The 26,190-nt window shown below is 43.8% G+C and overlaps 1 protein-coding gene across 2 annotated transcripts in view; it reads right to left on the reverse strand.

Moving 5' to 3' along the window:
• schip1 (schwannomin interacting protein 1) overlaps positions 1-26,190 on the reverse strand; it is a 211,371-nt gene that overhangs the window by 123,354 nt on the left and 61,827 nt on the right. For both annotated transcript variants that reach the window (XM_070971065.1, XM_070971066.1), the window contains exons 6-8: positions 14,360-14,424; positions 14,081-14,152; positions 13,573-13,708 (exon numbers count right to left, since the gene is read on the reverse strand). In XM_070971065.1, coding sequence (XP_070827166.1) covers positions 13,573-13,708; positions 14,081-14,152; positions 14,360-14,424 — 273 coding nt within the window. The remainder of the gene's footprint in view (positions 1-13,572; positions 13,709-14,080; positions 14,153-14,359; positions 14,425-26,190) is intronic.

Here is a 26,190-nt window from a genome sequence, read left to right on the forward strand (position 1 = left end):
CCTTCCCCATGATATGCCCAGCTGTTTTCTATTAGAGATAAAGTAGAAGACAAAGCTGAAACAGTTCAGATGCAGGACACAGCCTTATCTTGTTTAGTGTAATTAAACATCAGAGTTGATCAAAGGGACATATGTTAGGCTGGGACCAAAGGGTGAGGGGGCTGGGATGCACAAACACATACAAAACACACCCGCACCCTCAGAGGAGAGATGATGTTAGAAACTTGTGATAGAAACATCTTTAAAAGAAACACATTAGCTCCCAGTCACAGCGAGGTAAACCCTACTAATCCTTCTGTCGCAAAAGGTTTTCCTTTGGTGATTTCCACTTCCCACGGTGGACAGTCAAGCACACGGTCTGCTCGTTGAAATGGATCCAATAAACCACGCCATGCGTTCTCTCCTACAGGATAATTAGCAGTGCTGAGATGAACACTGGTTCACTGATATGACAGTTGTTTATGGAAAATCCCTCGCAGGTACAGTTTCAAACTGTTAGGGACACCTGTTTGGGCTTTCTGAGTTTAAGGCAAATCGCAAATGCTGTCGCTTTCTAATGGAATACAATAAACTCTGTTAAATGCTGAAAGTTCTGCAAAGGAAAGAACAAATCTTAGAGTATGATTGGTTAAGTGTATAAATTCCTTGATTACAAATATAGCAGAGTGTGTAATCATTTATTATGGCAGAATCCTCATAAAATTGACCGCGTTTTCACTTTTTCACATCACATATGGACCTTTTTGACGGCAGTCTGTGCAGAAATTTGAACTAAAGCCATGTAGACAGGCCGCAGAGAGAGAACGGAGTGCTGGACAGAACAAAGTGAGCTTTTGGGCAGGGCAACCTTCCTTTACAAAAAGTGAATTAGCTAATCTTAGCACATAACCGGCATGACACTGGCTGCATTGAGGCCAGCCATATGGACGCACGGTCCAGTGAGTTTTACTTACTAGCACATGCGGGCATACCAACATTCACACGAGCTAACACCAGACTGTGCGCGCTCACACAGGACTTGATGAAATATGTGTCTGCTTGCCTTGAAATGATTAAAAGAAAAAAAAAAAAATCTCCCTCTCAGCCTGTATTTGTCTCTAGTGTCTCAAGTCTTGGACATGCACGCAGCTCACAGTTCATTCGGTGCACCTCGCTAAAACTAATGCAGTGTAATACAACAGTCCCAGACTATATTTTCCCCTCATGAAGGTCATCATGTTCAGCTTTTGTCGGGGTTGATGCAACTGTATTGTGTTACACTGACAGGTGTTCTTGTTATTTTCTATCATTGAAGGCAGGCAGCAGCAAAAGCAAAAACTAAACATTAGAGGATGATGTTTTATGTAGTAATAAATGATAAACGTTGTATCATAAGTGTATCATCTACACTTTGTATTCATATAAAAGTGCTAATTTCAAACTACATGATATCATTGGAGTGTTGGGAAAAAGGAGACGTTAACATAATCAATCTTGTTTTCAACGTACTTGACTGAAGCAGGATCTCCTTGATGATGTGATTTCATCAAATGTCAGTATTTATGTCCCCCAGCAGACGCTCCTGCTGCACACGTTTGTACCTCCAAACTCTTCTTGTGCCCTTGACTGCAGCAACATATCAAATCAACTCCTGCTCAACAAATTAGTGTCTCCTTAGTCATTTGTCATTTAATTACAGCTGTTGACTGAAATATGGTAGCTGTGCCTGCTATGACTGAACTCATTCACCGAACAAGATGGATTTGTACTGGAAACCCAACACAGCTGTGCTGAATAAGGCGTTATGCATGCAGAGAGCGTTCCTCCATTCAAAATGGTACTTGTAAGAATACAATATTGAATTTGTAAAAGATTCTGAAACATATGCAAATAAGAGATGGCGCTATAGTGTATTAGACATATACTCTGATTGATGCTGTGTGATTTGAATACATTTACTGTGCCAGAGAGACTCCAGCCATTTCCATTTTCTAGCCTTTATGTATGGCAGGGAGACAGCTGCCTACTGGAGAATGGAAATCATCCAATGAAATATTTATCCACAGTGAAGAGCAAAACAGCTGGTGTGCACAGAGTAAGAGACAATAAATGACTAACACAGATGTAGGACAGAGAGGAACCTATAGCGGTGACGTTTGCCAAGATATTAACTTCCAGAACTGCAATTAATAAAACAACTGGAACTGGGAAACTTCCCCGGCTCTAAACTAGTTAGCTTCTCCCTGCTCATACCTGCTGAACTTTCTACCTCTGCTAGTCCCAGGCGAGATCTGCTTACTACAAAGCAGTTAAAATGCAGTCGTCTTAATAGCGATGTGATCTCCTTTCTCAGCAAAACCTCTGTTCTCCCCACAGGAGTAGGAAGCTACTGAAGAGTTGCACAGGATCGAGAGAGTTCTTGGAAAGACTCTCTTCTTCCGGCACGTTCGCTGCTTCCTCTCTTGCACACTGTACCCCACGTAACGCATGGCTTTTTTTTCTCTCTCCCTCTTTCTAGTTTTTGCAGAGTTCGTGAACTCGCTGAGTGACTGATTTTGAGACCGCAGAGCTGTACGTGAGGGGAAAAGTGTTGTTATATCAAAGCTGTCAGGCATTCTCTGTTTGCACTATGAATCCTGCATGCGCCGTTTCCGAGGCACTTGATGTGAATATGCACACATTGTAGTCTGGGACAGTACGTCTGCTGTCACGGAGAACACAACAAGGGTACATAGTCATCTGTGTTTGTACTATCATACTGAATACACAAACAAACACAACCTGAATACTAAATGAACTGAAAAAAGCTGATAGTTGATTTTGACAAACATGATTAACTCTTAACTGAGTTGCCAGTTTATTACTGTAGGTAGAGCTAGCTAAAACCCAACAATAAATCTTGTTTGGAACTGTTTAAGTGAGGTGTTGATTCAATTCTGTGGTCATTTTGGAGGCTTTAGTTTTGATACTGCTGAACTGTGCTGCATTAGACTTTGTTCATCCCATTTATATCAATGGGAACAGCCTAAATATGTGAGGAGGCAGGAGGGTTCAGGTATCCCGGGATGTTCCTCAGGAGAGAGAACACGATTGATTGTGCAACTGAATACTGCAGCTGCAGTAACATGGGCTGACATGTCAGACTGTAGCAGCAAAGAGGGAGTTTAAACACAAAGAAAAGTTTGTTTTGTGGGTTAAATGCTTGTTCCTGTCTTCACCAAGAGCCACAAACTGTTGGTTTACCAAGAGAAAGATCTGAAACAAGAAGATTCTCTATCCAAAATCCAGTAAGGTCTTTGTACTCAGTCTCTGCTCCTCTTGCCAACTGAGGTGGTCCTGAGGAGTCCACCCTGGGAGGTATTCTGGGCATGAGTGAGTGGAGGGACTTGTTTTGGCAAAACCAAGAAAAACTGGATGGGTCTTACTGCTTTATGGTTTCCCCAGATGCAGCTGGTGGAAAGGAGGAAGACATTCAGGCTATTCTCAAACCCTTGCACCAACCCTACTCCTCCATTTGCTTTTCTTTGGCTTCCCTGTTTACGTTTCTCAAAGTCTCTCCTCTCCCTTATCCTTATGTGACCCTTCTGCCACTGCCTCACACCTGCACCGCTCTCCCCTTCACCTTAAAACTCCATGACATTTTGCGTAAAATCAGACCTCATCTCGACAGCATCCTGCACTTCAGTAGAAACGCTGCCTCCTCTCCCTAATTACCATCTTTCCCTTTACGCCTCCGTTTTCCTGTCCCCACTTTTGACATGCTAACAACAGTTTGCTCTCCCGAGTAATGTTCTGTGAATGACGGCTTGTACCGTGCTTCCTGTGAAGTCTCCCTCGCGACAGGCAGGTGCAGCGTTGCACCATGGCTGCTCTCCTGATGATACTTTGCCTCACCCCTGTTCCATCTCTTCACATCCTACAGCTCCTCTATTTCGCTTGTTCTCAACTTTTTTTCCCCTGCCACACTCCTCTACTTATTCCTTGTGAGTACAGTTTAAAGGCAGACTTCCTTCTGCTTGCTCCCCTTGCCCTTTCTGTTTGTCGCTGGTTAAATAAGGAGGCCCAAGTGATGCCCTGTAATATCAGCGGTGCACAGGGATGTGCCCTGTGTGACAGGAGGCAGTGGTGGAGGCGATGATAAGGACGGCACAGCTGATATCGGTTAACTGGGCTAATGAGGCATGAAGGAGCTCTACACAACTCAGGAATTTCCCTCATTCCCGCCATCTGTAGGTCTCCTTTAAAACTCTTTTATCAAAACTTACTTTGTAATCTGCATCATCACCTGCCTGCATCGCTTCAGCACAAAGTTCACTTATTTGTTACCGCTTTGCTAAATTGGATATGCATGATGTGCAAACTTGCTGTAAAAGTGGAGGGAAAGTTACACAGGAGAAGGCTGTGACTTTGTGCTTTGCAAGAGGTTAGGTGTTTACTGCACGATAACATGTTATCTCCATTCGCCCGCAGAGTGGCTGTGTGATGATAACACTGTAGAATGTTTTTGTGTTCCTTTTATTGGCTGATTTCTCTCTTTATCTGCTCCATAATCATTCCCTACACACAGACATTATTACAGAGATGGATTTTCTGGGTGAGGGAGTGAGGTTAGAGTGAGAGAAAGGGAAGGAGGAGAAGAAGAGAGGGTGAGAAGGAGAGAGAGGAAGCCTCTTCTCCATCTTTTCATTATTCACAAATCAGTGTATTTCTCTCTGGAGACCAGGCCTCTCAGTGGGGAGGAGAATAGGCTCTTTTGCCCCTCTTTTTATCTCCCTCTGTTCAATACATTTCCCTCCCTTCTTCCCTGGATTTCTCCAGTCTCTAAATGCCAAACCAATAAACCGAGCAACAAAACTCCCCACCCTCCCTCTTTCCTTCTCAGACAGACTGCATGTTCAGTATTTTAATAAAAATCACAGCTTAGATGGTCACATCTGAGAGAGCAGACACACGCACTCAAACACATACACAACAATGTATGCGTGCTGTCTAATATATTTCCAGAGTCGGTTTGGTGTAACCTACTGTTCCACGCCTCAGCAGCCACTGTGACTATTAGTGGGATCTCACAGGGCTGAATAAGCAATGCGATTGTTCAAGTTGAATAACAACACAGCGAACTTCTCAGAAATAGGATTTCGGACCAGGCAGTGAAAATCACGGGAATGGAGTGGGAGAAGGCTGTCAGTTTGACAAGAAACAGGGATGAGGCAGCAGTATACACAATCAAAGAAAGAAATACTTTACGAGGGGAAAACTCAAGAGCAGCAATGAAATAATGTGGGTTACTCTCTCTGTTAACTCCCTTCACAGATCTTTTTCTAAGCCATGGTTAACACGCCATGTCCCGGTATCCCTGCTTGTGTACATATGCATATATTTCATATTTCAGACATTATAAATATTTTCTTTCTTGAGCACATAATGTATATATGACCTTGATGTGCAACATAAAGTGCACTCAATCATGCTCAGCAGTCTAATATACATGTGCGTGAAAGAAGAAAATGAGTGAGTGGTATTCCACTGGCAGCAGAGTTGAAACCTTAATCGCATCTCAGATCTACACATCTCCATAAATTGCTGCACACTAATGCAGCGTCAGATGTGGCCTACAAGCCATATGTGTCAGGAGCGCACACACAAGCAGCCACACTAACCTCATTTTGCCATCTTTTTAACTGCCACAGGAATACTGTGGCAAAAAATAGCGAAACTTTGCACCTACTGTCTACGTGCACATGCACACAACTTTTTTTTTTTTTTTTTGGTTCACGTGTAAAAGAGTGCAGCATAATAAGCATTCAGGGTGAGTGTGAGCGAGTGCGATGCGTGTGTTGATATTTTTGTGTGCCACCTTGAGTCCCAGTAGAAGTGAGGCAGCGAGGGCAGAGAGCAGAGAGGATAATGATCCTGCTGATAATGGAGGAGTGGAATCTGGTAAATGAGGCTGGATATGCACAGTGCTGCAGGCTGTTCCTTTGCACCCAGTGTCTCACACACACACATACAGATGCACACACGCCCACACATCTAACAGCTCTTGACATATACAGTATGTGCAATATCTTGTCACATACAAAGGCAATATACTTTCCATTAGCTCTTTACTTCCTACATGCAAGCGTATATATGTATGTGTGTGAGTGCCTGAGTTTATGTGTGAGGCTGAGAGCATGACCACTGATGATTCATCCATTAATAAAACATCGTCACCACTGGTACTGGTAATGAGGAGGCAGTGCTTATTTCAAAGGCATAAAAAGCAGTTTTAACCCTCATCTCTACTCAGGTGACATTTTTAAACATTACTTTAATGGCAAAAACAAATGCACCAGCAAAATTAATGAGCTAGATTTGGCTGTTACATTTTGCAATCATGCTTTGTTCCAAAATGAGATATCCACTGCTTGTGGATTTATATTACTAACAGCTTTTCTATGAAACATGTAAAAGTAAAAGAAAATAAATGGTGCTCAGTGGATTATATACCCTGCAACACTATTGGTGCTGTTGCAAAAATATGTATCAGCAAACTGTGTCCTGTATCTATCAGGCCAAATATCCACTTATAGTTCTTAGAGGAATCTTACATGGATGCTGTCCTCAGAACGAAGACTGACACTTCACATCTAATCTGGCCTTGATTACCTCTGCAAAGCCCCAATCAATAGATTCCAGAGGTAAGATGACTCGTAATTGTATCAATCTGCTGCTCTTCATATCACCACTGTCCCCAATCAGACATTAATGATCAATTATGACCGTGTTGCTGGGTGAGTAGAGATCAATGAGGTAATGTGGTAGTGGTTGTGGGATTGGAGGGGAGAGAAAGGCACTCGTGGTATGAGAGAGAGGGAGAGAGAATAAGAACAGAGAGCATAAAAGAAAAGATAGAAGAAGAGGCACAGAAACAATCCGCAGTTTGCTGCCTTAAGGCTAATATAGAGTACTCGCAACATACAGTAATTTGGTTTTAAAGTTATCTATAAGGATTTTTGATTAGATTATGGGGTGATAAGGGCATCATTAGACTTGTCAAAGGTGGAACATCCTTCTCCATCTAAAATTGGAAAGCGTTTTGTCCCTTAAGGTGGAAAAGCAGTGTATAAAGGCAGTCTATGTACCATCCATTAACTGCAAAGAGCATACGTGAACAAAGCAGCTGCAGCTGGGTAAAACAAAAAAGCTCTCACATCTGGATTTTCCATCCAAGACAACGCACTGAACAGAAATGTTTACATTTGCATTCATTATTTCAGTGATTTTCAATGTTCACTGTTTATGGTGGGTGTGGACGAGACACACTGCAAAATCTAAACTTAAAACTGTTAACAAGAAAAATACATTTACATCCACCAACAACGAGTCACCGCTCTCCCTTAGGTTTTTACATAGGTGACTCGCTTTAAGACCACACGGTGCATTATTTATGACATATTGTATACTGTAGCAGTCATTGGATTCATTACCATCATCGTCTCTGTTCACTTTCTTAATTTCTGCATAATCTGGCAACACAAACAGATTTATACGTCATGCCAGTAAAACAAGTCGAAACTAAAATTGGAAAAAAAGAGAAAAAGGGAAGGAGGAAATTTATATATAGAAGGCGGTCTGGAAAAACCCAGCAGCTTGTTCACAAGTCTGACGTAATCCTGAAACACTTTAATATTTAATTGAAGTGTCATGAAATTAAAAGGCTCAAGGAGAAGAGGCAGAGGACGAAAGAAAGAGAGAGAGAGAGAGAGAGAGAGAGAGAGAGAGAGAGAGAGAGAGAGAGAGAGAGAGAGAGAGAGAGAGAGAGGATCCTAGATAAGCCACTGAAATACAAAACAGCAGCTCACCTCTCCTTTTAATTACAAATATGTTGATAATGGGTTATTATCTTTGGCGGAAGAGACCCTTGACGGGCATTATCAGAGGGGGTGTTTGCCTGCTGAGAGTGTCCTCGACACAACAGCATCAAGAGTCCCTGCGGTTTCAACAATTTGGACCAGGTGTTCTGAGTCTGCACGCATCCTGCTTTTAAATCCAGATTGATGCTGTATTGATGTCCAGTACAGAATGGGCGGTATACCCTCCAGAGAAGAGCTTTAATCCATTTTGACCCAGGGTTTTACTGGACCTCGGCTACTCCCTGCTACTTAGCGAGTCAGCGCCAACGTAGCAGAACAGTGACCCCCTGTGGATTCTCCCAGATAATACAAATGCAACATGACGTCACTCTGAAGCAAGAGCTGCTAACATTAGTCAACAACTGTCCTACAAACACAAAGAGAGATATCATGCAGAAAACAGTGCAAAACCATTTTTTAAACTGATGCAGTATTACTTTGAACTGGCTTTTCTGGGCACTTATGCTTGGAAAGAACATGCTCCAGGGTTTGATTAATTAAGACTCGCGCATTTAGTTCCACCCCATCCTCTCCATCCCTCTCATACACATCACGTCCAGCGTGTCACGTGGATGTAATGGATATTACACACCTCAGAGAGTGTTTGACATGACATGTCCAAGGTGTGAAAGGGCCCATGTTCAAGTTGACATGCTGCTGACAGGTGATTAGCAGAGAGTCGGGCCTTGCTGCCCCCCATTACACACTATTATACAGAAGGCTCCAGCTCTCTAATACATAATTATAAAAGTCATATAAATGTCCTTCCCATGTGTGGAGGGAGTTAAAGCGTTTATAGAGGAACTCAGAGCTGGAGTGCACAGAGAGAGAAGGCGAATATTCTCTTAGGATGTAAATTCTGTAGCTTCTAGATCTACAGCCAGACTCTCTCCATGTAAGGTGGTGATGGAGTGGTGAGAGGTCACTAATGATCCTGTCAATCAATACCTTGGCTGGTGTTTTGCAGTGTTCTTCTCACATCCTGCCATGGCTGTCACTCTGCCTGGCCCACCTCAGACCCGGTGGAGACCCAGCACACCCACACCATACAGTACATCTTATCTCGGTGAGAGCTTATGACAAGAGGGATTATGTCAATTAAGTCTGCCTACAGACCCTGCATCACTCCCGAGGAATAAGCATAGAGCCACGTGTAGGCTGCCTCTTCAATCAATTTGCAACTAATGAATGAAGAGGAATGATTAAACACGTGAATTGCCTCCATGAGGCTTCAATAAACCTAAACTAATTCAAGGGAATCCTTAATCGCCCAACCTAGGCTTTTTGCATTGTCCCTGGTATTACAGTAACAGGATTGTAAAAGCATTGGCTCCAGTTACACCCGTCCTCCAGTGACGAAGAGACTGGTGGGGGTTAGCATTAATTTCCAAAGCCTTATGTTGCATTTGCATAATTACCATAAATCATCACAGGGATGTTCTGGTCCACGGTGGAAGAGAAGTGGGAGAGGCTACTGGGAGACGGCGCTGCTTGGAAGGGTGACAGTGTGCAGCAGACCATCGACTTGGTAGCAGACAGTTATGATTAAGAATGATCTTCCTGAAACAATGTTAAGAAAGCAGAAAGACTTGTGTTCATGTCTTGGAAGCTGAAGCTTTATGCAGAATCTATGCTTTACATTATCTGCAACAGGTTATTGTCTGTTAAATGAATTCTGCATTGTATATTTATTTTAATATATCATATCTCAAAGTGATTTACATGGATGTTTACAATGCTTAACAATATTAGATTAGCTTTGTGGTTTCTTTCCCCCTCATTACTTAAGATTAGATATATTGTTTTAATAAATATTCTGATTTTACCTTGAAATAAACTCAACAATATTAAAGTCTGAACAGAAAGTTGCAGTGGTTGACTATGTGAAGATTAGCGAGCTCTAACTATCAGTGAATGGTACACCATGAGGTTAATGTACAATAAATACAGCAGAATAAGGGGCACTGTGAGCCTGAGGGGGAGCCATTCATACAATAACGATGCTGAGGCCTTAGTGTAATAACCACTCTACTGGGGTGATACTATATGTGACCTTTTCTAGCTTTATTCCATCCATAGTAATGAAAGTTGGCTTGTACAGTGAATAGAAAAAACACTGGCAGGATTAAAATGATGTGAGCACAGTGACAGGGCAACGTTTTGCACCCTGCATTGGATTAGATGGGTGAAAGTGAATGTGAGGGGTTAAATGCTTTGACACTGGGTGCAGTCTGTGCAGGCTGCTGGCTCAGTAATCTGTTCTTATACTTTGTGTAAATGATGAATTTGAGTCAGCCAGAGCAAAGTCAGTGGGTTATTTCAGGACATCTTGTAGCAGGCCCAGAAGTTAACCTTGGAGACCTGAATAGGTAGTCCAACACTACTGAATGTCTCTTATCTCTGTGGAGTCAACTACAGCTTTATGCACCTGTACGTGTCCATAAAGAGCAGACATGCAGGAACTCCACAAAAACTCCAAACTTTGCCAAACCTCTTTTATCTCTCCTGCCAGGCTTCCATAGCTGTTGCTACAGCTGCATGACCTGATAAAGCCAAGAGAACAGTAGGTGGTTGAGCAAGCGACAAAGAGACAAACAGGACGAGAGCGAGAGAGAGAGAGAGAGAGAGAGAGAGGCAGAGAGGCCTGAGAGAAGTACAAAGGAAGAGACGAGAAAAAGAGAGAGAGATTCATTAAATATGAAAAGGCAAAGGCAAAAATAAACTATGACGGGGCAGAAAAGAGAGGGAGGAGGGGAACATTAAGAGAGCACTGATGGAGAGGGCAGAGATGGAGAGACATGACAGCTGGCAGACGGGGAAGGTGGTGCTGCTCTGCTCGAGCCCAGTCTCAGTGCACCTTAGCAGGCCAGATGGACTAACCTGCCCCTGTGTGCCCTTCACCAGCCAATGCACGCACGCACGCACGCACGCACGCACGCACGCACGCACGCACGCACGCACGCACGCACGCACGCACGCACGCACGCACAGTAAACACATCTTCACCGTACCCTGGTTGAATTGACATGGCACAATATAAAATTTCAATGTTTTATGCACAAAGGACGGATGTTTGTAAAATTATGAGGCCCAGATATGTTTTAAGAGATATACATGCCTGAAGAAAGAAGCAAAAATATTTTTTTTTTTGTCCTTTTTCACATATTTGAATACATTTAATAGGAAACTCAGACCAAAGTTAAGATCTTGTGGTTGTTGCTTTCCCAAAAAATGTCAACATGTGTGTTTGAGAGTAGCGCCCCCTCCTCCCCCCACTGTGATACAAGATCTCCCTCTAGTGTCCAAAAGTGGCTACTACATCATTTCAGCACCAAGGCCATGGACAGCTCCCATACCCCATAAGCAGCAATAAGCTAAGAAGCGAGGCAGGAAAGTGGACTTTATTCTGAAATCCATGATCAAAACATCTCAAAGTTTTAACAATTAAAAACACTAAACATCTTGCCTAGGTTTAAATCTTCTCTGGGCGTTTGTTTTCATCCTCATTTTTCTGGTAATTTAGTGGCAATCCAGCTAGAAAAACACTCGGCCAGTTCCCAAACAGTATTGATTGATGTCTGGTTATAAAAAGACATCTATCATCGAGACAGTCTGAAATTAAAGCTGCAGTGGTCGGGGTGTCTGTGCTCCTGTGTCTGTGTGTGTGCTCGTCTCCCGTGTTTGTGTGTACGTTTAGGTGGTCGGTGGGGGGGTCAAGAGGGTATAGCATGAAACAATAAAATTTAGACAGCTGATTCATATCTGGGCATAAAAGCCAGAGTTTTGTTAGGTTCCTTTTTAATGAAACCTATAATTTCTGCCTCCCTCTTGTACGGTGTTGCTATGGAGCAGAGGGATCGATCATAAAGAGAGATATCCAGAGCTGCTCTATTTTGCAGGATTGCCATGGCAATGAGTGAGCTAAGTTACAGCATGAAAGATCATTTACACAGTAAAGAGTCGCATGTCAACTCCATCTCAGTCACACGCTGCTGAGAGCATCACACTCATCCGTCTTAAAAACACATGCGGATGATAAAATACTGTAGCTCGGTTTGACGTGGACTACACAAGCGTGTCGTACGCAAATGCACTCACACAGGGCGCGGTGTCATGCGGCAAGGTTTTGTCAAAGACTGATGCTATAGGCACAAAGGTTACAAATTCAATCACTTTAGAAATGGCCGCCACATCACTGCGTCTCCATTCTTGCATGCGTGTGTATGTGTGCATTCATGAACGCGCGGAGCCCATCGTGGACGGCGTATCTTTCGCTGGGTCGACAGAAACGAAAATGTTAGAAATTCAAACAGGGTGGAGCTGTCACATTCTCCAAATGCATTACATCAAAGACCGGACAGAGAGAGAAAGTGTATGATGCCACAAATCTATCAGGTTTATATATATATATATATATATATATATATATAAAAGTCATGAACTCATATGAGAGGTGCAGCTGAGTCTCCGTCTGCCACAGAGGAGAGCCGATCTACAGCATCAGCAAATTAAACCGGCGAACCAACATCTGTTTTTCATCTTCCTTTACTCCCTACCTTTCTCGTTCTTGACCTTAGGGAGCTAATGCGGGCACACACACACACACACACACACACACACACACACACACACACACACACACACACACACACACACACACACACGATCATCTGCTTTTGTCAGACCGTCTCAGTCACTGAGCTCAGCATTTCCTGGCCGTCCCAAAGGATCTTGAACGCAACCAACATTCACTATGTGTATGTGTGAGTCCTGTATATGTGTTATGTGTATAACCTAACAGAGAGCTTCACCCTCAGCCTCCTTGGCCTGACCGCTGACCATCAGCTGCTCACATCATGTGTTACTGTAAAACCCAGCGGCTCTGAAAAGAGCACACATCTATTCCAGTCACTCACCACTCTGAATTCTCTTCGCTCAAAACCCATCTGACCCCCTTTTATCCGCAAGAATCCAAATCAAACAGTCCTCTTTTGTGTAAAAGCTTTTCTCTGTAGCGATTGAGTGGACAAGTACCACCTAAGTGCGCTCATACACACAACTCTCCCAGTCGTCTCCGAGATTTAACCTGCCTGTTGACTTCAGGCTCAGAGATTAGCAGAGAAGTGTACACACACTTGCTATTCAGCCAGAAGGCTGCAGGAGACGTCAGTATAGAATTATAATGACCAGAACAGACGCAGAGAGAAAATCCTGGGGATTTATTGAGGTCTGGTTAAATGACGGGGAGATGTGCTGAATGAGAAAGGCTGTTTTCACTGATTTCGATTCTCAGGGTGTTGTTGCTCTGCGAGAGAAAGTGTGTATGTCAGAGCAAATCCTTGTATATTTACTCTCTGCTCCCAGAGTGGAGGCTGGTTGTGAGTCTGCATACTGAGGCAATTAGTTGAGAGATGATGCCCCCTTCTGGACAGCAATGGGACTATGCACACTGCCCTATATTCTCCACATAAAGCAGCACAAAACAGCCCATTATACCACAAGTCTGTGCACGCAAAGCCTCATTGATACAGCTGATGCACAGAAGTAAAAATCACTGCATGTGCTCATTAACAGTCCTTTCTATTCAACTGTCCGAGCAAAGATGCACATCCGCCTGGTGCACGTGTCAGTCACAGCGCTGACTGATTGCCTTGAATTCATAATGGAGAACATGTCTGACATAGACAGGACTTACCGGGGTGCTGCCATCCGACAGGGTCGTCATGCTGATGGACATGCTCATCTTATCAGAGGAGGAGAGGGAGGGTGGGGAGGGGCTCCTCTTCTCCACTTCCTGCCTCTGGAGGAAGTCACGCCAGGCCCGCTGAATGCTACACGCAGCGATGAGGAGACGACATGTAAGCACGGACGTGGATGAGCAGTCAACTTTTAGATAAATTTATGAATGGCTAAAGCGTTAACATTAAGGTTAATTACTACTCCAAGCCCGCCTGGACCAGCAGCTCCCAACATTTTTGGCTTCTGACCTTCAAAATGAGGTCATGTCTATTTGTGACCACTTGTGACAGGCTACATACAAATGTGATTTTCTTTCCCGTGATCTCTTATTTCTATTATTTCCCTATAATGTTTAATTCTAATCACTCTTAGAGGAGGAAAAACTGTATTTCACAAGAGATTAGACATATTGTATATAAATCCACAGTTGCTCCTTTTCAGTTGCAGATAAAAGACGTACTCACATCAACACCTTGGTCTCAACGGGGGGCACGTTGATATTGATGTTGTTGTCTAGGTCCATGGTCAGATGATTACTGAGCCGGGAGAGAAGGGGAAGGGGTGTAGGGGACGTTCAGAGGACACACACACACACAGGTCCAATCTCAGTCTGGGTTATCAGCAATTAAAGAGCGATGGCTTGGTCCCATCTGCAGGGAAATGGGCTTTCACAGGAACACAAGAGCTGGCTGTTCATTCTGCCTCTGTGTTTCTTGTGTGTGTGTGTGTTTGTGTAAACCCACCTCTGCAGCTGGAAACCTCTTTCATTAACATGCTTGAAGCCACTCTGGAGGCTCCTCAGCTGCTCCTGTATGAGAGGATAAACAAACAGAGACAAAGAGACACAAATGAGAAAGAATGATAACTCAGACGTGGCGCAGACCGAGGGAGAATCCTTCGCCGTAAGAGAAGATCCCCGCAGTGTAGGTGTGTGTGCTACTGTAAGTGAAAGTTTGGCAGATGTGTGAACACTGTGCTTCGCTCAAGGAGCCCTGCAGCAACTTGTTTGGCAGCATTTTGGCTCAGTTAGACGTTTTCTTGAGAAGCTAGTGAAGCAAGCTTTGGAAGAAGTCGGCCAAACTGCTGGTTCAGGGTTTTCATTTGGCCCAGCAGCGCAGAGAGTGGAAGAGGAAAGTCACAGACTGATACGACGGGACATAATTCATGAACGATGGCACAGTTGTTGCACAGATGCGGCAGATACGTCGGAGATTACAGTGATGAAACTTTACACGCTGACTAAAACGACTTTTAGCTCCGCTCTCCGCTCCTAGCCGGCTGCTCTCCTTCCCTCAGCTCCGTCCTCGAGCTTTAATAGTGCTGTGTAATGAGGACAGGCCTGCCTCTACATAATTGAGCAGACTAATTCAATTACAAGGGAGCAACAAAGTTTAAGTGGAGCAGTTCCTCCTGATGAGCCAAGAGGGTCACATCAGGGCACTGAGCAGCTACCAGCAGCATCACGGTGTATTTATGTGTGTGTCTGTGTGTGTTTACAGTGAAACCTGCAAAAATCCCCCACTTTTATTTGACTCTTGTTTGATTGCTCCATTACTGCATAATGAAGTATGCATGAAAGAATATATTGCATCTATTAGATGTCAGATTGGCCTATAAAGAGACTCACACTAAGAAATACATTACATCTATTAGATGAACTACCACACTAAGAAAAATGGCTGCACTGCAGTGATTACTTGGCGCTTGGTCTTGGTGTTTAATATTCATTATATAGCGATATATATGCTCTCTCCTTAATAACTATGAAAGGGTCTCAGAAAAAGTATCCTTTTGAAGTGTAAATGAGCACATATACACAGCATGTATCTAATTGAAACACTGTCTTACTGAATTTCAGCTAAACACAAAGTTGCTGTCGAAGCACACCAGCATCATATCTTTTTCTTTTTAATAAAAAGGTCTGTCTTGTTTGGCCGTGTGTCCAATTCGACTGTGGCAGGCAGTGTTGTTTTTCTCATTATTCTCCCTCCCAGAAGGAACAAGCAGCTCATTAGACAGAATCAAGGACTTTGACTAGTGATCAATGATCGCTTCAAGGGGCTGTTTTTCATCCCTTTCTGTCTGTTTGTTTCTCTCTCTCTCTCACTTCCTCTCCGATGAAAAGAGAATCTGTGAAAGCGTAACTGTGGCGCGGACGTGGATTCTGCACAAGCCAAACGTCCCCGAACTTTCTGCTGCTTTGAGAGTCAATGTCACCTCGGCCTTTCCAAATCCGACTTAATGCTATCTTGGACAGAAAGCTGTCTCTCTCCTACACAGTCCATCACTCTCACACATACACATCCAGACACTTTTAAAGAGACTTTAAGTGTGCCTTTTGGGAATTTTGAGACTGGCAGGAGCAAAGCAGAGCAGATGCAAAGAAAGAGCTAAAGTAAGTGAAATAAAGACAGAAGAGCTTAAAAGATGCTAAAATAACTTCAAGCCAGTGAGATGCGGAATAAAAACTTGAGTGATGGATGAGACAAATGAGTGAGAGAGAGAAATGAGCGAGTGGCAATGATGAAGGGATGAGCTGAGTATAAACAAGGAGGGGAGAGTGCGAGTGTGTGTGTGTGTGTGTGTGTGAGAGAGAGAGCGAGAGAGAGCGAGAGAGCGAGAGAGAGAGAGAGAGAGAGAGAGAGAGAGAGAGAGATTGTTAGCTTCTGGGTAATGGAGTTGCTGGCGGACTGAATGAGCCGATCATTTCAATTTCCCCTTAGAGTTACTGATGACCTGGTCAGGCAAACTACTAGCCCACCTCACACACTTTCAAGCACGTAAGCAGGCACACACACACAGACACACATATGACAGACAGACACAAACGTACATTTAAGTGCTTTAAAGACTGCACACGTTCATGCACACACGAGCACGACCTTACACGCAGAAGCATTTCCATTAATATACCAGCCTGTCTGTCAACAGCTCAGCTAAAGGTGACATCCTCAGCTCACGTAGCTCCTTATTTACTCTTCCCTTGAAAGAGGTAAGCAATAAGATATCAGTGGTAGAAACAGAGATTATGTTGAATCTGATGTGACTGCATAGCAAATAGAAGAATAGCACATCTGAGCAAAAACATCATGTTGATTGCAGCATACTGCTGCAGGCACTTTCATCTCTGAGGCTGAATAATTGTCTGTTGACATTTGTGCTGTAATTATGGATCTTTGTTGGCACAAACTCAGGTCACATGGATGATAGACAGTGTAATTAAAGACCGTTATGGAGCCCAATTTTAAGGTTGTGAATAAACAAATTTCTATAATGTGCAGCAGGATGTACAGCACTCATTTTTCTCTTTACCTTTGCATCCCTTTTTAATTATTTATCACGTGTATGTGGGCATGTGCACAAAAGAAATTGCAACACTGATATCCGGAGCGCATTATTCACCACTTAAACAAAAGCCTGACTTCAGCAGGACATTTACAACGATCTTAATACATATTGATTTCAAACTCTATAACAGTACACATTCTGCAATTATTCTGTAACAAAAGGGAAGTCAAAAACAACGTATCTGGTCCTGCGCAAAAACCTTCTTCTGCTACCCACCCCTGTATCCCTCCATCCCTGCCTCAGTGGAAAACCCCATCCCGTGTCTGGAGTGGGAATGCCAAAAAAGTACCGGAACATAAACCAGAGGTTTGCATAATTTAGTGGCAGAGTCGACAGAAAATCTATAGTCATTTTGGGCTTTGGCAGTGCCAAGCAGGCTTGTATTGATTGGTGTGTGTATTTGTGTGTATGTGTGTGTGCAAATGTGTGTGTTTGGGGATTTATGGTAGAGTCAGGCAGAGCAGAGAGAGAGGGATGCAGGGAGGAGGAAAGACAGAGATGCTGATGGAGAAGAGACCTTGAACCCACACTACACTATACAACAACAGAGGAAATAGAGCTACCGACAGCCAAATACAGACCACTAGCTCTCTTATGTTACCCATCCCTCCTTCACCCCCTCTCCCCCTCTTTCATCTGTCTTTTTCCCCGGACTCCACTTTCCAAAAATTAAATGAAAATAAAAGTCGTGAGGAGGCAGTGAGGAGAGAAAGCACAGAGTTAATATAGATGGAAAAGGGGAGAAATGATGATTTGATCACACTGAGAAATGTACTGGGCCCAGTGGAGCAATAGTTGTTTGGGAGGTCTTCCTTGTTAGATGCAGTAGATGGTCGGATGCAAGGTCAGAGGGCATGCAGTGTTAAGAAGAAATACCACCAGGGTCGGCTGCGGCATATACATATAGCAGGAGTCCATGGAAAAAGGCTTCCACCACTATTCAATCCCTGCCATCCAGGCTTACTGGTGGATCTCACTGGTGCGTGCAGGCATACAAGAGCAAATCCTAGTGCCAATCAACAACAGGCAGGGATAAAGGCATTTGGGTTCAATCATAGCCAGACACAAGTCTGACTGTATGCTTTGGTCCAATTAACGTGGAAACTTAAACCTGCCATTGTTCACATATTTACCCTAGATTAAATACTTTAAATAGTGGACGTATTTCAGACTGACATATTTCAGATTTCAAGAGTAAAGCTACATGCATTTACACCTTATTTGAACCTTTCTACAGCTGCATGTTGTACCAAGGACATCAAGTGCTGATTTTAAAAATCATCCATAATGACACTTTAAATGCTTGGCAGAAAACTGTGTTTACAACTTAACATAAATGGCACCTCGGGAAATACAGCAATGAGTTTTTCTCTTGTGGAAATGAAACTCTTTTAATATCCTCGCAGCTCTCACGACTCTTGCATTTATGCATTTGATAAAAATTGTTTCATTCTTTTGTATTGATGGCCGTACACACAGGCTTGACAGCCTTGATGTGCCATGAAGGACAGGTGGGTTGAATCAAGCTCAGTTTGGGGATATTTACAAGAGGCAGGTCTTTAGGAAGGCCAAAGCCATCTTAAACTGTCCTGACCAATCTCTGTACAAAGGATCTGAGATCCTGTCTCCAGCTGCAGATATAGATCCCCTGCTAACGGGACAAATCCATGAAAAGGTTACAGCTATCGATATGCTGAACATGGAATAGCTCATGCACAACAACAACCGCCCTCTCCGCCTTTTATTTGCACTTTACGCTACCTCATTTCTGATATGATCTCAGGGTTTCTATGCTTCTATTTTTTATATCATTTTTACTGTGTTATTGTTTTTACTGCCTCATAGTTGTTTTCATCATTTTTTTATTGTCTCACAGTCGTGTGTGGTGCCACTGCTGCCTTGTTAATATAAAGTTTTAAAACCTGGCTGCACATTACACTTTCTATAATGAGACTATCAAGGAGGACTTAACCTGACTTGACTTGAAGAAAAGAACCAATGCGCTCCTCGCAGGACGATCAACTCACGAGACTCATTGAGCTTGTGGGGGAAGAAGGGGAAAAAAAAGCTGTGTTATGGGGAGAGACAACACAGGAGACAGGCGAGGGAGACGCTGAGTGATTGACGCCCTGAAAGGTTAGATACCTCAGCTGCAGGGGACAAAGGGCAGGGGAAAGATAAAGATTCAGCACTTTGCAGAGAGGCAGAAGTGATTTGGTCGAGAGTCGGCGAAGGAGTTGAAGAGGAAGAGATTATGAAAGCGGGTTCCTCGTTGGCGGCGAGAAGAAGGTATACGGGGGTGAAAGAACAAGCCTGTGGGCTCTGAAGAAATTAAACTGGACCAACGCCAGCGAGCCAGCCAAAGAAACACGGAAAAGAGAGAAATGGCCTGCCTGGGAAATGGCCTTCATCTCTCCTGTACATGGGGTGTAAATCTGTCCCTTGTACCTCCAACTGATCCAGACACACATACTGACACTCACACACATGATTTAAATAGCTCTCCTGCTCCTCTAAATGCCCCCTTAACTCAGCTCAGGGGACAGAGTGATGGACAAAGAGGGGGGGCACACATACACACATCTAAAGAGCCTATAAAAACAGAAAGTCATAATCTATTTCCTCCTCATTGCTGCACTATATTTCCAACTCTGTTGCTCTTAGGCCACTATCTTCTCCTTCTCTGCCTGCAATATAACAAACATGATACATTCTCGTGCTTTTCCACTTGTCTGCGTCTCTGTCTTTACTCTCATCTCTTGTTGTTTGTCTTGAATTCCCTCCACAGTCTCTCAGTCGAAGTTGGTTTTCCTCTTCAATACTTGATGAGCTTCCTGATGTGAAGTGCTGGCAACAGATTCCGGGTCGTCACTCTGTCGTCTTCCAGCACTGCAGAACATTGGCCAGCTGTGTTTGTTTTCCTGATGAACTCAATTAACTCTGGTACACAGTCGACAGAAAGCTGCACACGGACATTTATATGGAGCACAAACACACGCACACTTACAGTCTGCATTTTTAAAGTACAGTTAATCAGATAATTCTAGTTCATTTACATGGCGCAGACTAAAAACATGCAAAATTGTGTAGCTGTACTTCAAAATTAAATAAAGACAAAGAGAGATAAAACTAATATGAAAACAAAAACAATCAAAATATGCGAAGTTTGAATCTACATCAAACCAGCAGGTTTAAAAAGCCTCTTTGCTCCTAAAAGTAAAGCTGAAAACAGCTCTGTACTGTATTAAGCCTATTCAATTGTTGAAGTCATTTTTTATGTAAAAATGTTCCAGCTACACAGGTGTGAAGTTTTGCTGCTTTTCTATTTAATTATCTGAATTATTTTCGTTTATTTTTAATGATTTTGAGTTTTGTGGGCAGCACGGTGGCGCAGCAGGTAGTGCGTGTGCCTCACAGCAAGAAGGTCGTAGGTTCGATTCCCGGGTCGGGCCTTTCTGTGTGAAGTTTGCATGTTCTTCCCGTGCATGCGTGGGTTCTCTCCGGGCACTCCGGCTTCCCACAGACCAAAAACATGCTCGTTAGGTTGATTGGTGACTCCCTAGATTCCCTAGATGTGAGTGTGAGTGTGAATGGTTGTGTGTATGTGCCCTGCAATCGGCTGGCAACCGGTCCAGGGTGTACCCCGCCTCCCACCCGTTGACAGCCGAGATAGGCTCCGGCCACCCCGCGACCCCGAAAGGGAAAAGCGGCATAGAAAATGGATGGATGGATGGATTTTGAGTTTTGTACTATTGGTTGGACAAAACATGAATTGTGAGGGTGTCACTTTAGTCTCTGTACGTCATTACAATTCACCACAGCCTTTTTGGTCAGTGCGTTGAACTAACAACAATATGTCAGCCATCATCAAGCAAACAAAGACAATCAGCCAAATAAACACATGCATGGATTATTTCTTGCTAGCTCTGTTTGGACAACGACCAGGTCCTCCTAACCTAATAATGATATAACCTTGAGGCTCGGAGTTTCCTCCAGTCACCTTTCAGCCAAAAAGCTGTCATGACCTGGTCCTCCACTGATGGTAACCTAACTGGTTTAAACAAAATCATACCATCTGGCATACGACATACCCCCCCTTCTCACAAACACACACACACGCACACACACACACACACACACACACACACACACACACACACACACACACACACACACACACACACACACACACACACACACACACACACACACACACACAAGCTATCCAGAGGGCGCGGAGGCAGCCTCTATCAGTCAAGCCTCCCTGGGGTCCTTTGGCCCAGCCAGCCAGCCGGCACCATCTCTGCCATCACACACACATCCTCATCGCTCTCCTCTGCCACGGGGACACAGAAGCTGTCAGCACACCGTGTGTTGTGTGTGTGGGTGTGTGGGACTGATAGGAAAGGAGGGCGGGTGCTGTTATCTGTAGCCATTCCTGGACAGACACTGTGTCTTCTGGCACCTGCACGCATGTATGTGTGTGTGTGTGTGTGTGTGTGTGTGTGTGTGTGTGTGTGTGTGTGTGTGTGTGTAGTTTTTTCCCCAATGTCTATAGGGATTCAGTATCCAGACACTGGCAATGTCGTCCCTGAGTGAACCTGCAATCAGAGCTGGTTGGCACACTCTCTCACACACACAGTCCTTCTTTCTGCTCTTGGGGTTAGGCTAATGACTGATGGTGTCACAGACAGAGGAGGGCTGCAGACTGGGAAAGAGGAAATGGAGCGGGGAGAAAATCTAAAGACAGTCACACAAGCTAATAGAGAGCCACGGAGGACAGCGCATCACTGCCGTATACTACAAAATAATAACAAATGACAAGGTAATGAATACAGTGTGCCGACGGAGGAGAGGGGTGAAAGGCTGCGAGTGGCGTTTAGAGACTTGTTGTGCATTTCAGTCAGTTTCCTGTGCTTAACAAACACATAATAGCTCAATATATTCAAGGGAGGGAGTAAGCTTTGTGGAGACAGGCCGGTCTGTGGGCAATACCAGCTGTTGGAGATGAGAGGAGTTGCCAGGGGCAAACACACACACACACACACACACACACACACACACACACACACACACACACACACACACACACACACACACACACACACTTTTGGGACATTAAATAGACTTACATTAATTTCCTGGAGAATTACCATAACCATAACCCTAACCTTAATCCATACCTTCAACCTAAAATTCAATGATTTGCATGATGGTGACTTACTTTTAAGGAAGGCGAGTCCCCACAACATGAGTCTGTGGACAGATTCATGTCCCCACTATGTCAGTAAAACACATCTCACACACACACAAACGCACATGCACACACACTCACTTCAGAGGACCCTGGTTGTCCGGGCAACAGACTGAGCATCTGTGTGGTGTCAGGCCGGAGCAGAAACTGAAACGAGTTCTGTGTGTGTGTCTCATTAATTCCATAAAGTTTGCTGGTTGTGTGAATAAACTATCGAGAAACCTGAAAATAAAGTTCTGTCATTCACGCTCGTCAGTCGTGAGCTGTGGGCGATTTGTAGCACCAGAATAGCGATCAATTCAATTGTTAAGTACAATCATGTAACAGGAATTTGTGTTGGTGACAAAGGTGCGAGGAGGCAGAACAAACCTCTACAAAAGATGAAATCATCTCGTGTATTCATGTGATATGCAATGCTGTTGATTCATAATGCCATCATGATATAAGTGAGAAAGTCAGGCTCAAACTTTTCCTTCGCAGCAGATATTAGAAATAGAGAACAATGTATCATAAGAGGATCTTTGTGACTGTCACAGTGAAGGTATGCACACCCCGAGGTAATGTACACTGACACTGCCTCCTGTACTTCTTGCCTGCAGCATTTTCCCTGTGTAGTTAGTACTCCCAGCTCCCCTGGTGGGCCATAATCAGAGCCGTAAAGCCCGCCGTTAACATGCCAGAACAAACACACAGTAAAGCAGCTCTTTTTTACAACACCACTCAACACTACCTGTCCTCCACCGCAGCCGAGCAGAACACCACTGTACTAACGACTGTACTGCCGGGTGGAGAGCAATATATATGCAAAGATCTGAAGGTAAATGTATGCAACTATAAAGTCTCTTTTATTGGGCATTACGGTGAAACTGAGGGATCGGCATTGTTGCTTGATAAGACTGTAAAGGCAGATGTGGAAAGAGTTGTAAAAGAGCTGCAGAGTAGCTCCTCTGGGAATTTTTAGTTACGGTGATATGATCCTATTGGAAATACATTTTGCATTTAAACAAGTTTTGTTAAAGACCTCTTAAAAGGCATTCAGCTTCATTTGAGCCTTCCATAGTTCTTCAAAACTAGATTCCTGAGCTCTCGGTTGAAGGACGGGGACCAAGGTCCACTCAGAAAAAGAGTTTGAATTGCAACTACAAAGCAAATAACATTTAAAAGTGCTATTTGGCCTTAAAGGGATAGTTTTGCAAGAGTAGTTGTACAAGGTACTAGTATGCACAGTCAGTGTATTCCTGACAGTAGATGGCGGTCACCATGCCTCCTGTTTGGTGAGAAGTACCAGCATGGAAACAAAGCAACGTACGGCCGACCCTGTCCACAGCCGTGCATCGCTTAGCTTCTGCGCTGCTACTCCTGTGTGCTCCTCCAAACTGGGGGCGTACTGACCGCCATCTGCTGTGCTGCTTATACTATGCATAAGAACCTCAAACAGCCACACTTCAGAAAACTGGCACTATCCATTTAAAGCCCTCCAGTGAGTTAATATCGCTCTTAAATAAAAAGTTAGGGAACTTGTAAGGCACAGCGCAGGCCCGTTCATCCTGATTTTTAGTCCATAAAACAAGTCAATCTTGAAAAACACGGGAATTCCAAATTGCCTTTGTTAGATCCACCCTGACCAGTAGGTGCAGGTAATTTAAAAGGTAGTTTATAATGCAGATTTTCAGTTTAAAATGTGTAGCCTGCAAGGCCAAGCCATTTCCTGGATCAATGTTAACACAGGACGCGTATCGCTTGGTGAACCTTTAAGGGTAGAGTGAAGGTCAAGATGATGTCTGCTTTTGTCCACATGCTCGCTGCTTTACTGCCACCCGAGAAGTGCACACAGATGAGCAATGAAACAGAAACATAAAGCAGCTTTTCTTTACAGTAATAGTTATGAAACTGTATGCGAAACTGTATTAATATATGCACAAGTTCACATACAGTGTACACACACACACACACACACACACACACACACACACACACACACACACACACACACACACACACACACACACACACACACACACACACACACACACACACACACACACACACACACACACACACACACACACACACAATTTCAGCCAAGCTTGAGCTGTGAGTTAATGCAGACTGTCCATTAGCAGTGGTCCATTGCTATTGCAGGCTTAATGAAGTAGAAAGCCAGAAGAAAGAGAAAGCCTGCAGACCTGATTAATGAGAGTGAGAGAGAAAGAGGGAGAGAGAGAGGAAGAGAGGAAGAGGGACGAAGACAAAAGGAGAGAAGAGGAGGTGAAAAGCGAGAGAGACAAATAATGCATAATTAGAAGCGATGGAGTCAGAAGGGAAAGGCGGAGAACTAGAGACTCTGCTTGATTTTTAACTGATCCGTGAAAAGCCGCTACGTGAAAAGCGCTTACCTAGTCTTAATTCCTTCAACCTCTTCACTAAATGGCCCCTCTCACATCCTCTCAAAGCTATCACTCCATCTCCTCCTCTGAAAGTCTTTTGAAGAATCTTTGTGTCTATGAGCGTAGCTTAACACCGTGGCAAGCCTGGCGTAGCTCTCCTCAGCTCAGCAGGAAATGATTAAAGTCACGGTCCAGTTAGCGGCTGCTCGCCCTCAGCCCTGTGGGCCCCGAGTGGAACCACCCACCTGTGCCGGGCCTCTTAGGGAGGCTAAGTGCACAGCCGCACACACACCCCGGCGAAGTCAGCCACCTGTGCAGCGAGTGTCGGGCATTAGCTGTGGCGGGCTCTAGCTAAAGCTTGGCTATGCTCTAAAAAGCAGCAGCATGAATGGCACGGCAGGCTGGTGAGGCAGGCAGGCAGGCGGCGTGGGTGTTCATTAAAACACCCAGCACCATTCACAGGGAGAAACAAGGCCATAAAAGCAATTAATCTGCCCATAAACAAGCCATTCCGCCTGTCCAACACACCCACAAACACACGAGCATGACAGTGGGAGCGGGGAGGAGGGGAGCCCTGCTTCTCGTTCCTCCTGGCTCTTTCTCATTATCTCTCTCTGTCTTTCTCTGAACTACTCGGATAAATCCACAGATCTTTAGGTTCTTTTTTTAAATCGAAAAAGTACTGCTATCTAAATCTTGCAGTGCTAAGTTGTGGAGATGGCTCCAGACAGAAGGCGGGTGAAAAGTCGCACATCACGCTCGGTACAGATCAGCAGACCGGGTGCAGATACGGCAGCCCGACACAGATGGTTGTCTGGAGCTGTCGGTGAAGTCATCTCACAGGTTTGTGCACCGATCATGTTTTCGCTCGTGCTCCTGTCATTATGGATGGATGTGCACCAATTCCATAACACATGATTAAAAAGATTAAAATTCATCTTACTGTTTTCAAGAAGGTCCTGGCAGGTCATCGCGTTTTTATGAACTGTTAGGTGGTGAATACAAAAAAATGATATGAGGAAAAAACCATGATAAAGAGTAAAAACAAATTATTGCCTTGACATTAAATCAGAATTCTGAAAATGAACATCAGAAGCATGAGCAACTTTTTTTCTTCTTTTTTTTTTCTTCTTCTGAATCACGACAACACACATTAATCAAAAGTTCTGAAAATGTGCCAGTGTGAGCCAGCTGGCTAATTTTCAACTGCAGTCTTTGGGCGAGATGTTTTAAAACTTATCAACTTTAATAACAAAAAAAAAAAAAAAAAAAAAAAAAAAAGCTAGCTTTGTATCATCCAAAAGATGCAGTGGATTTATTGTGTAATTTATCACAATATAGCAAATGTATGCATGAAATAAACAGTGTTATGCCAATTATTCCACTACGTCATGTCTACCTGGAGACATCAAGTGCAAATATAAAAGCCCAAACAGCCATGAAATAATTCACTTCAAATTTGTAGTTTTTTTTCTGTTCCCTTGTCAACCCCAGCTGTCCACGGGATCCTAAGCAGCTGCTTACTTAATTTTTTCCCCAGGTCTTACTCGACCTCAGCACATATTTATATTTTTTAATCATCTTC

The sequence above is a fragment of the Chaetodon trifascialis genome, chromosome 9 (genome assembly GCF_039877785.1).
Source record: "Chaetodon trifascialis isolate fChaTrf1 chromosome 9, fChaTrf1.hap1, whole genome shotgun sequence".
Classification (NCBI taxonomy): Eukaryota; Metazoa; Chordata; class Actinopteri; order Chaetodontiformes; family Chaetodontidae; genus Chaetodon; species Chaetodon trifascialis.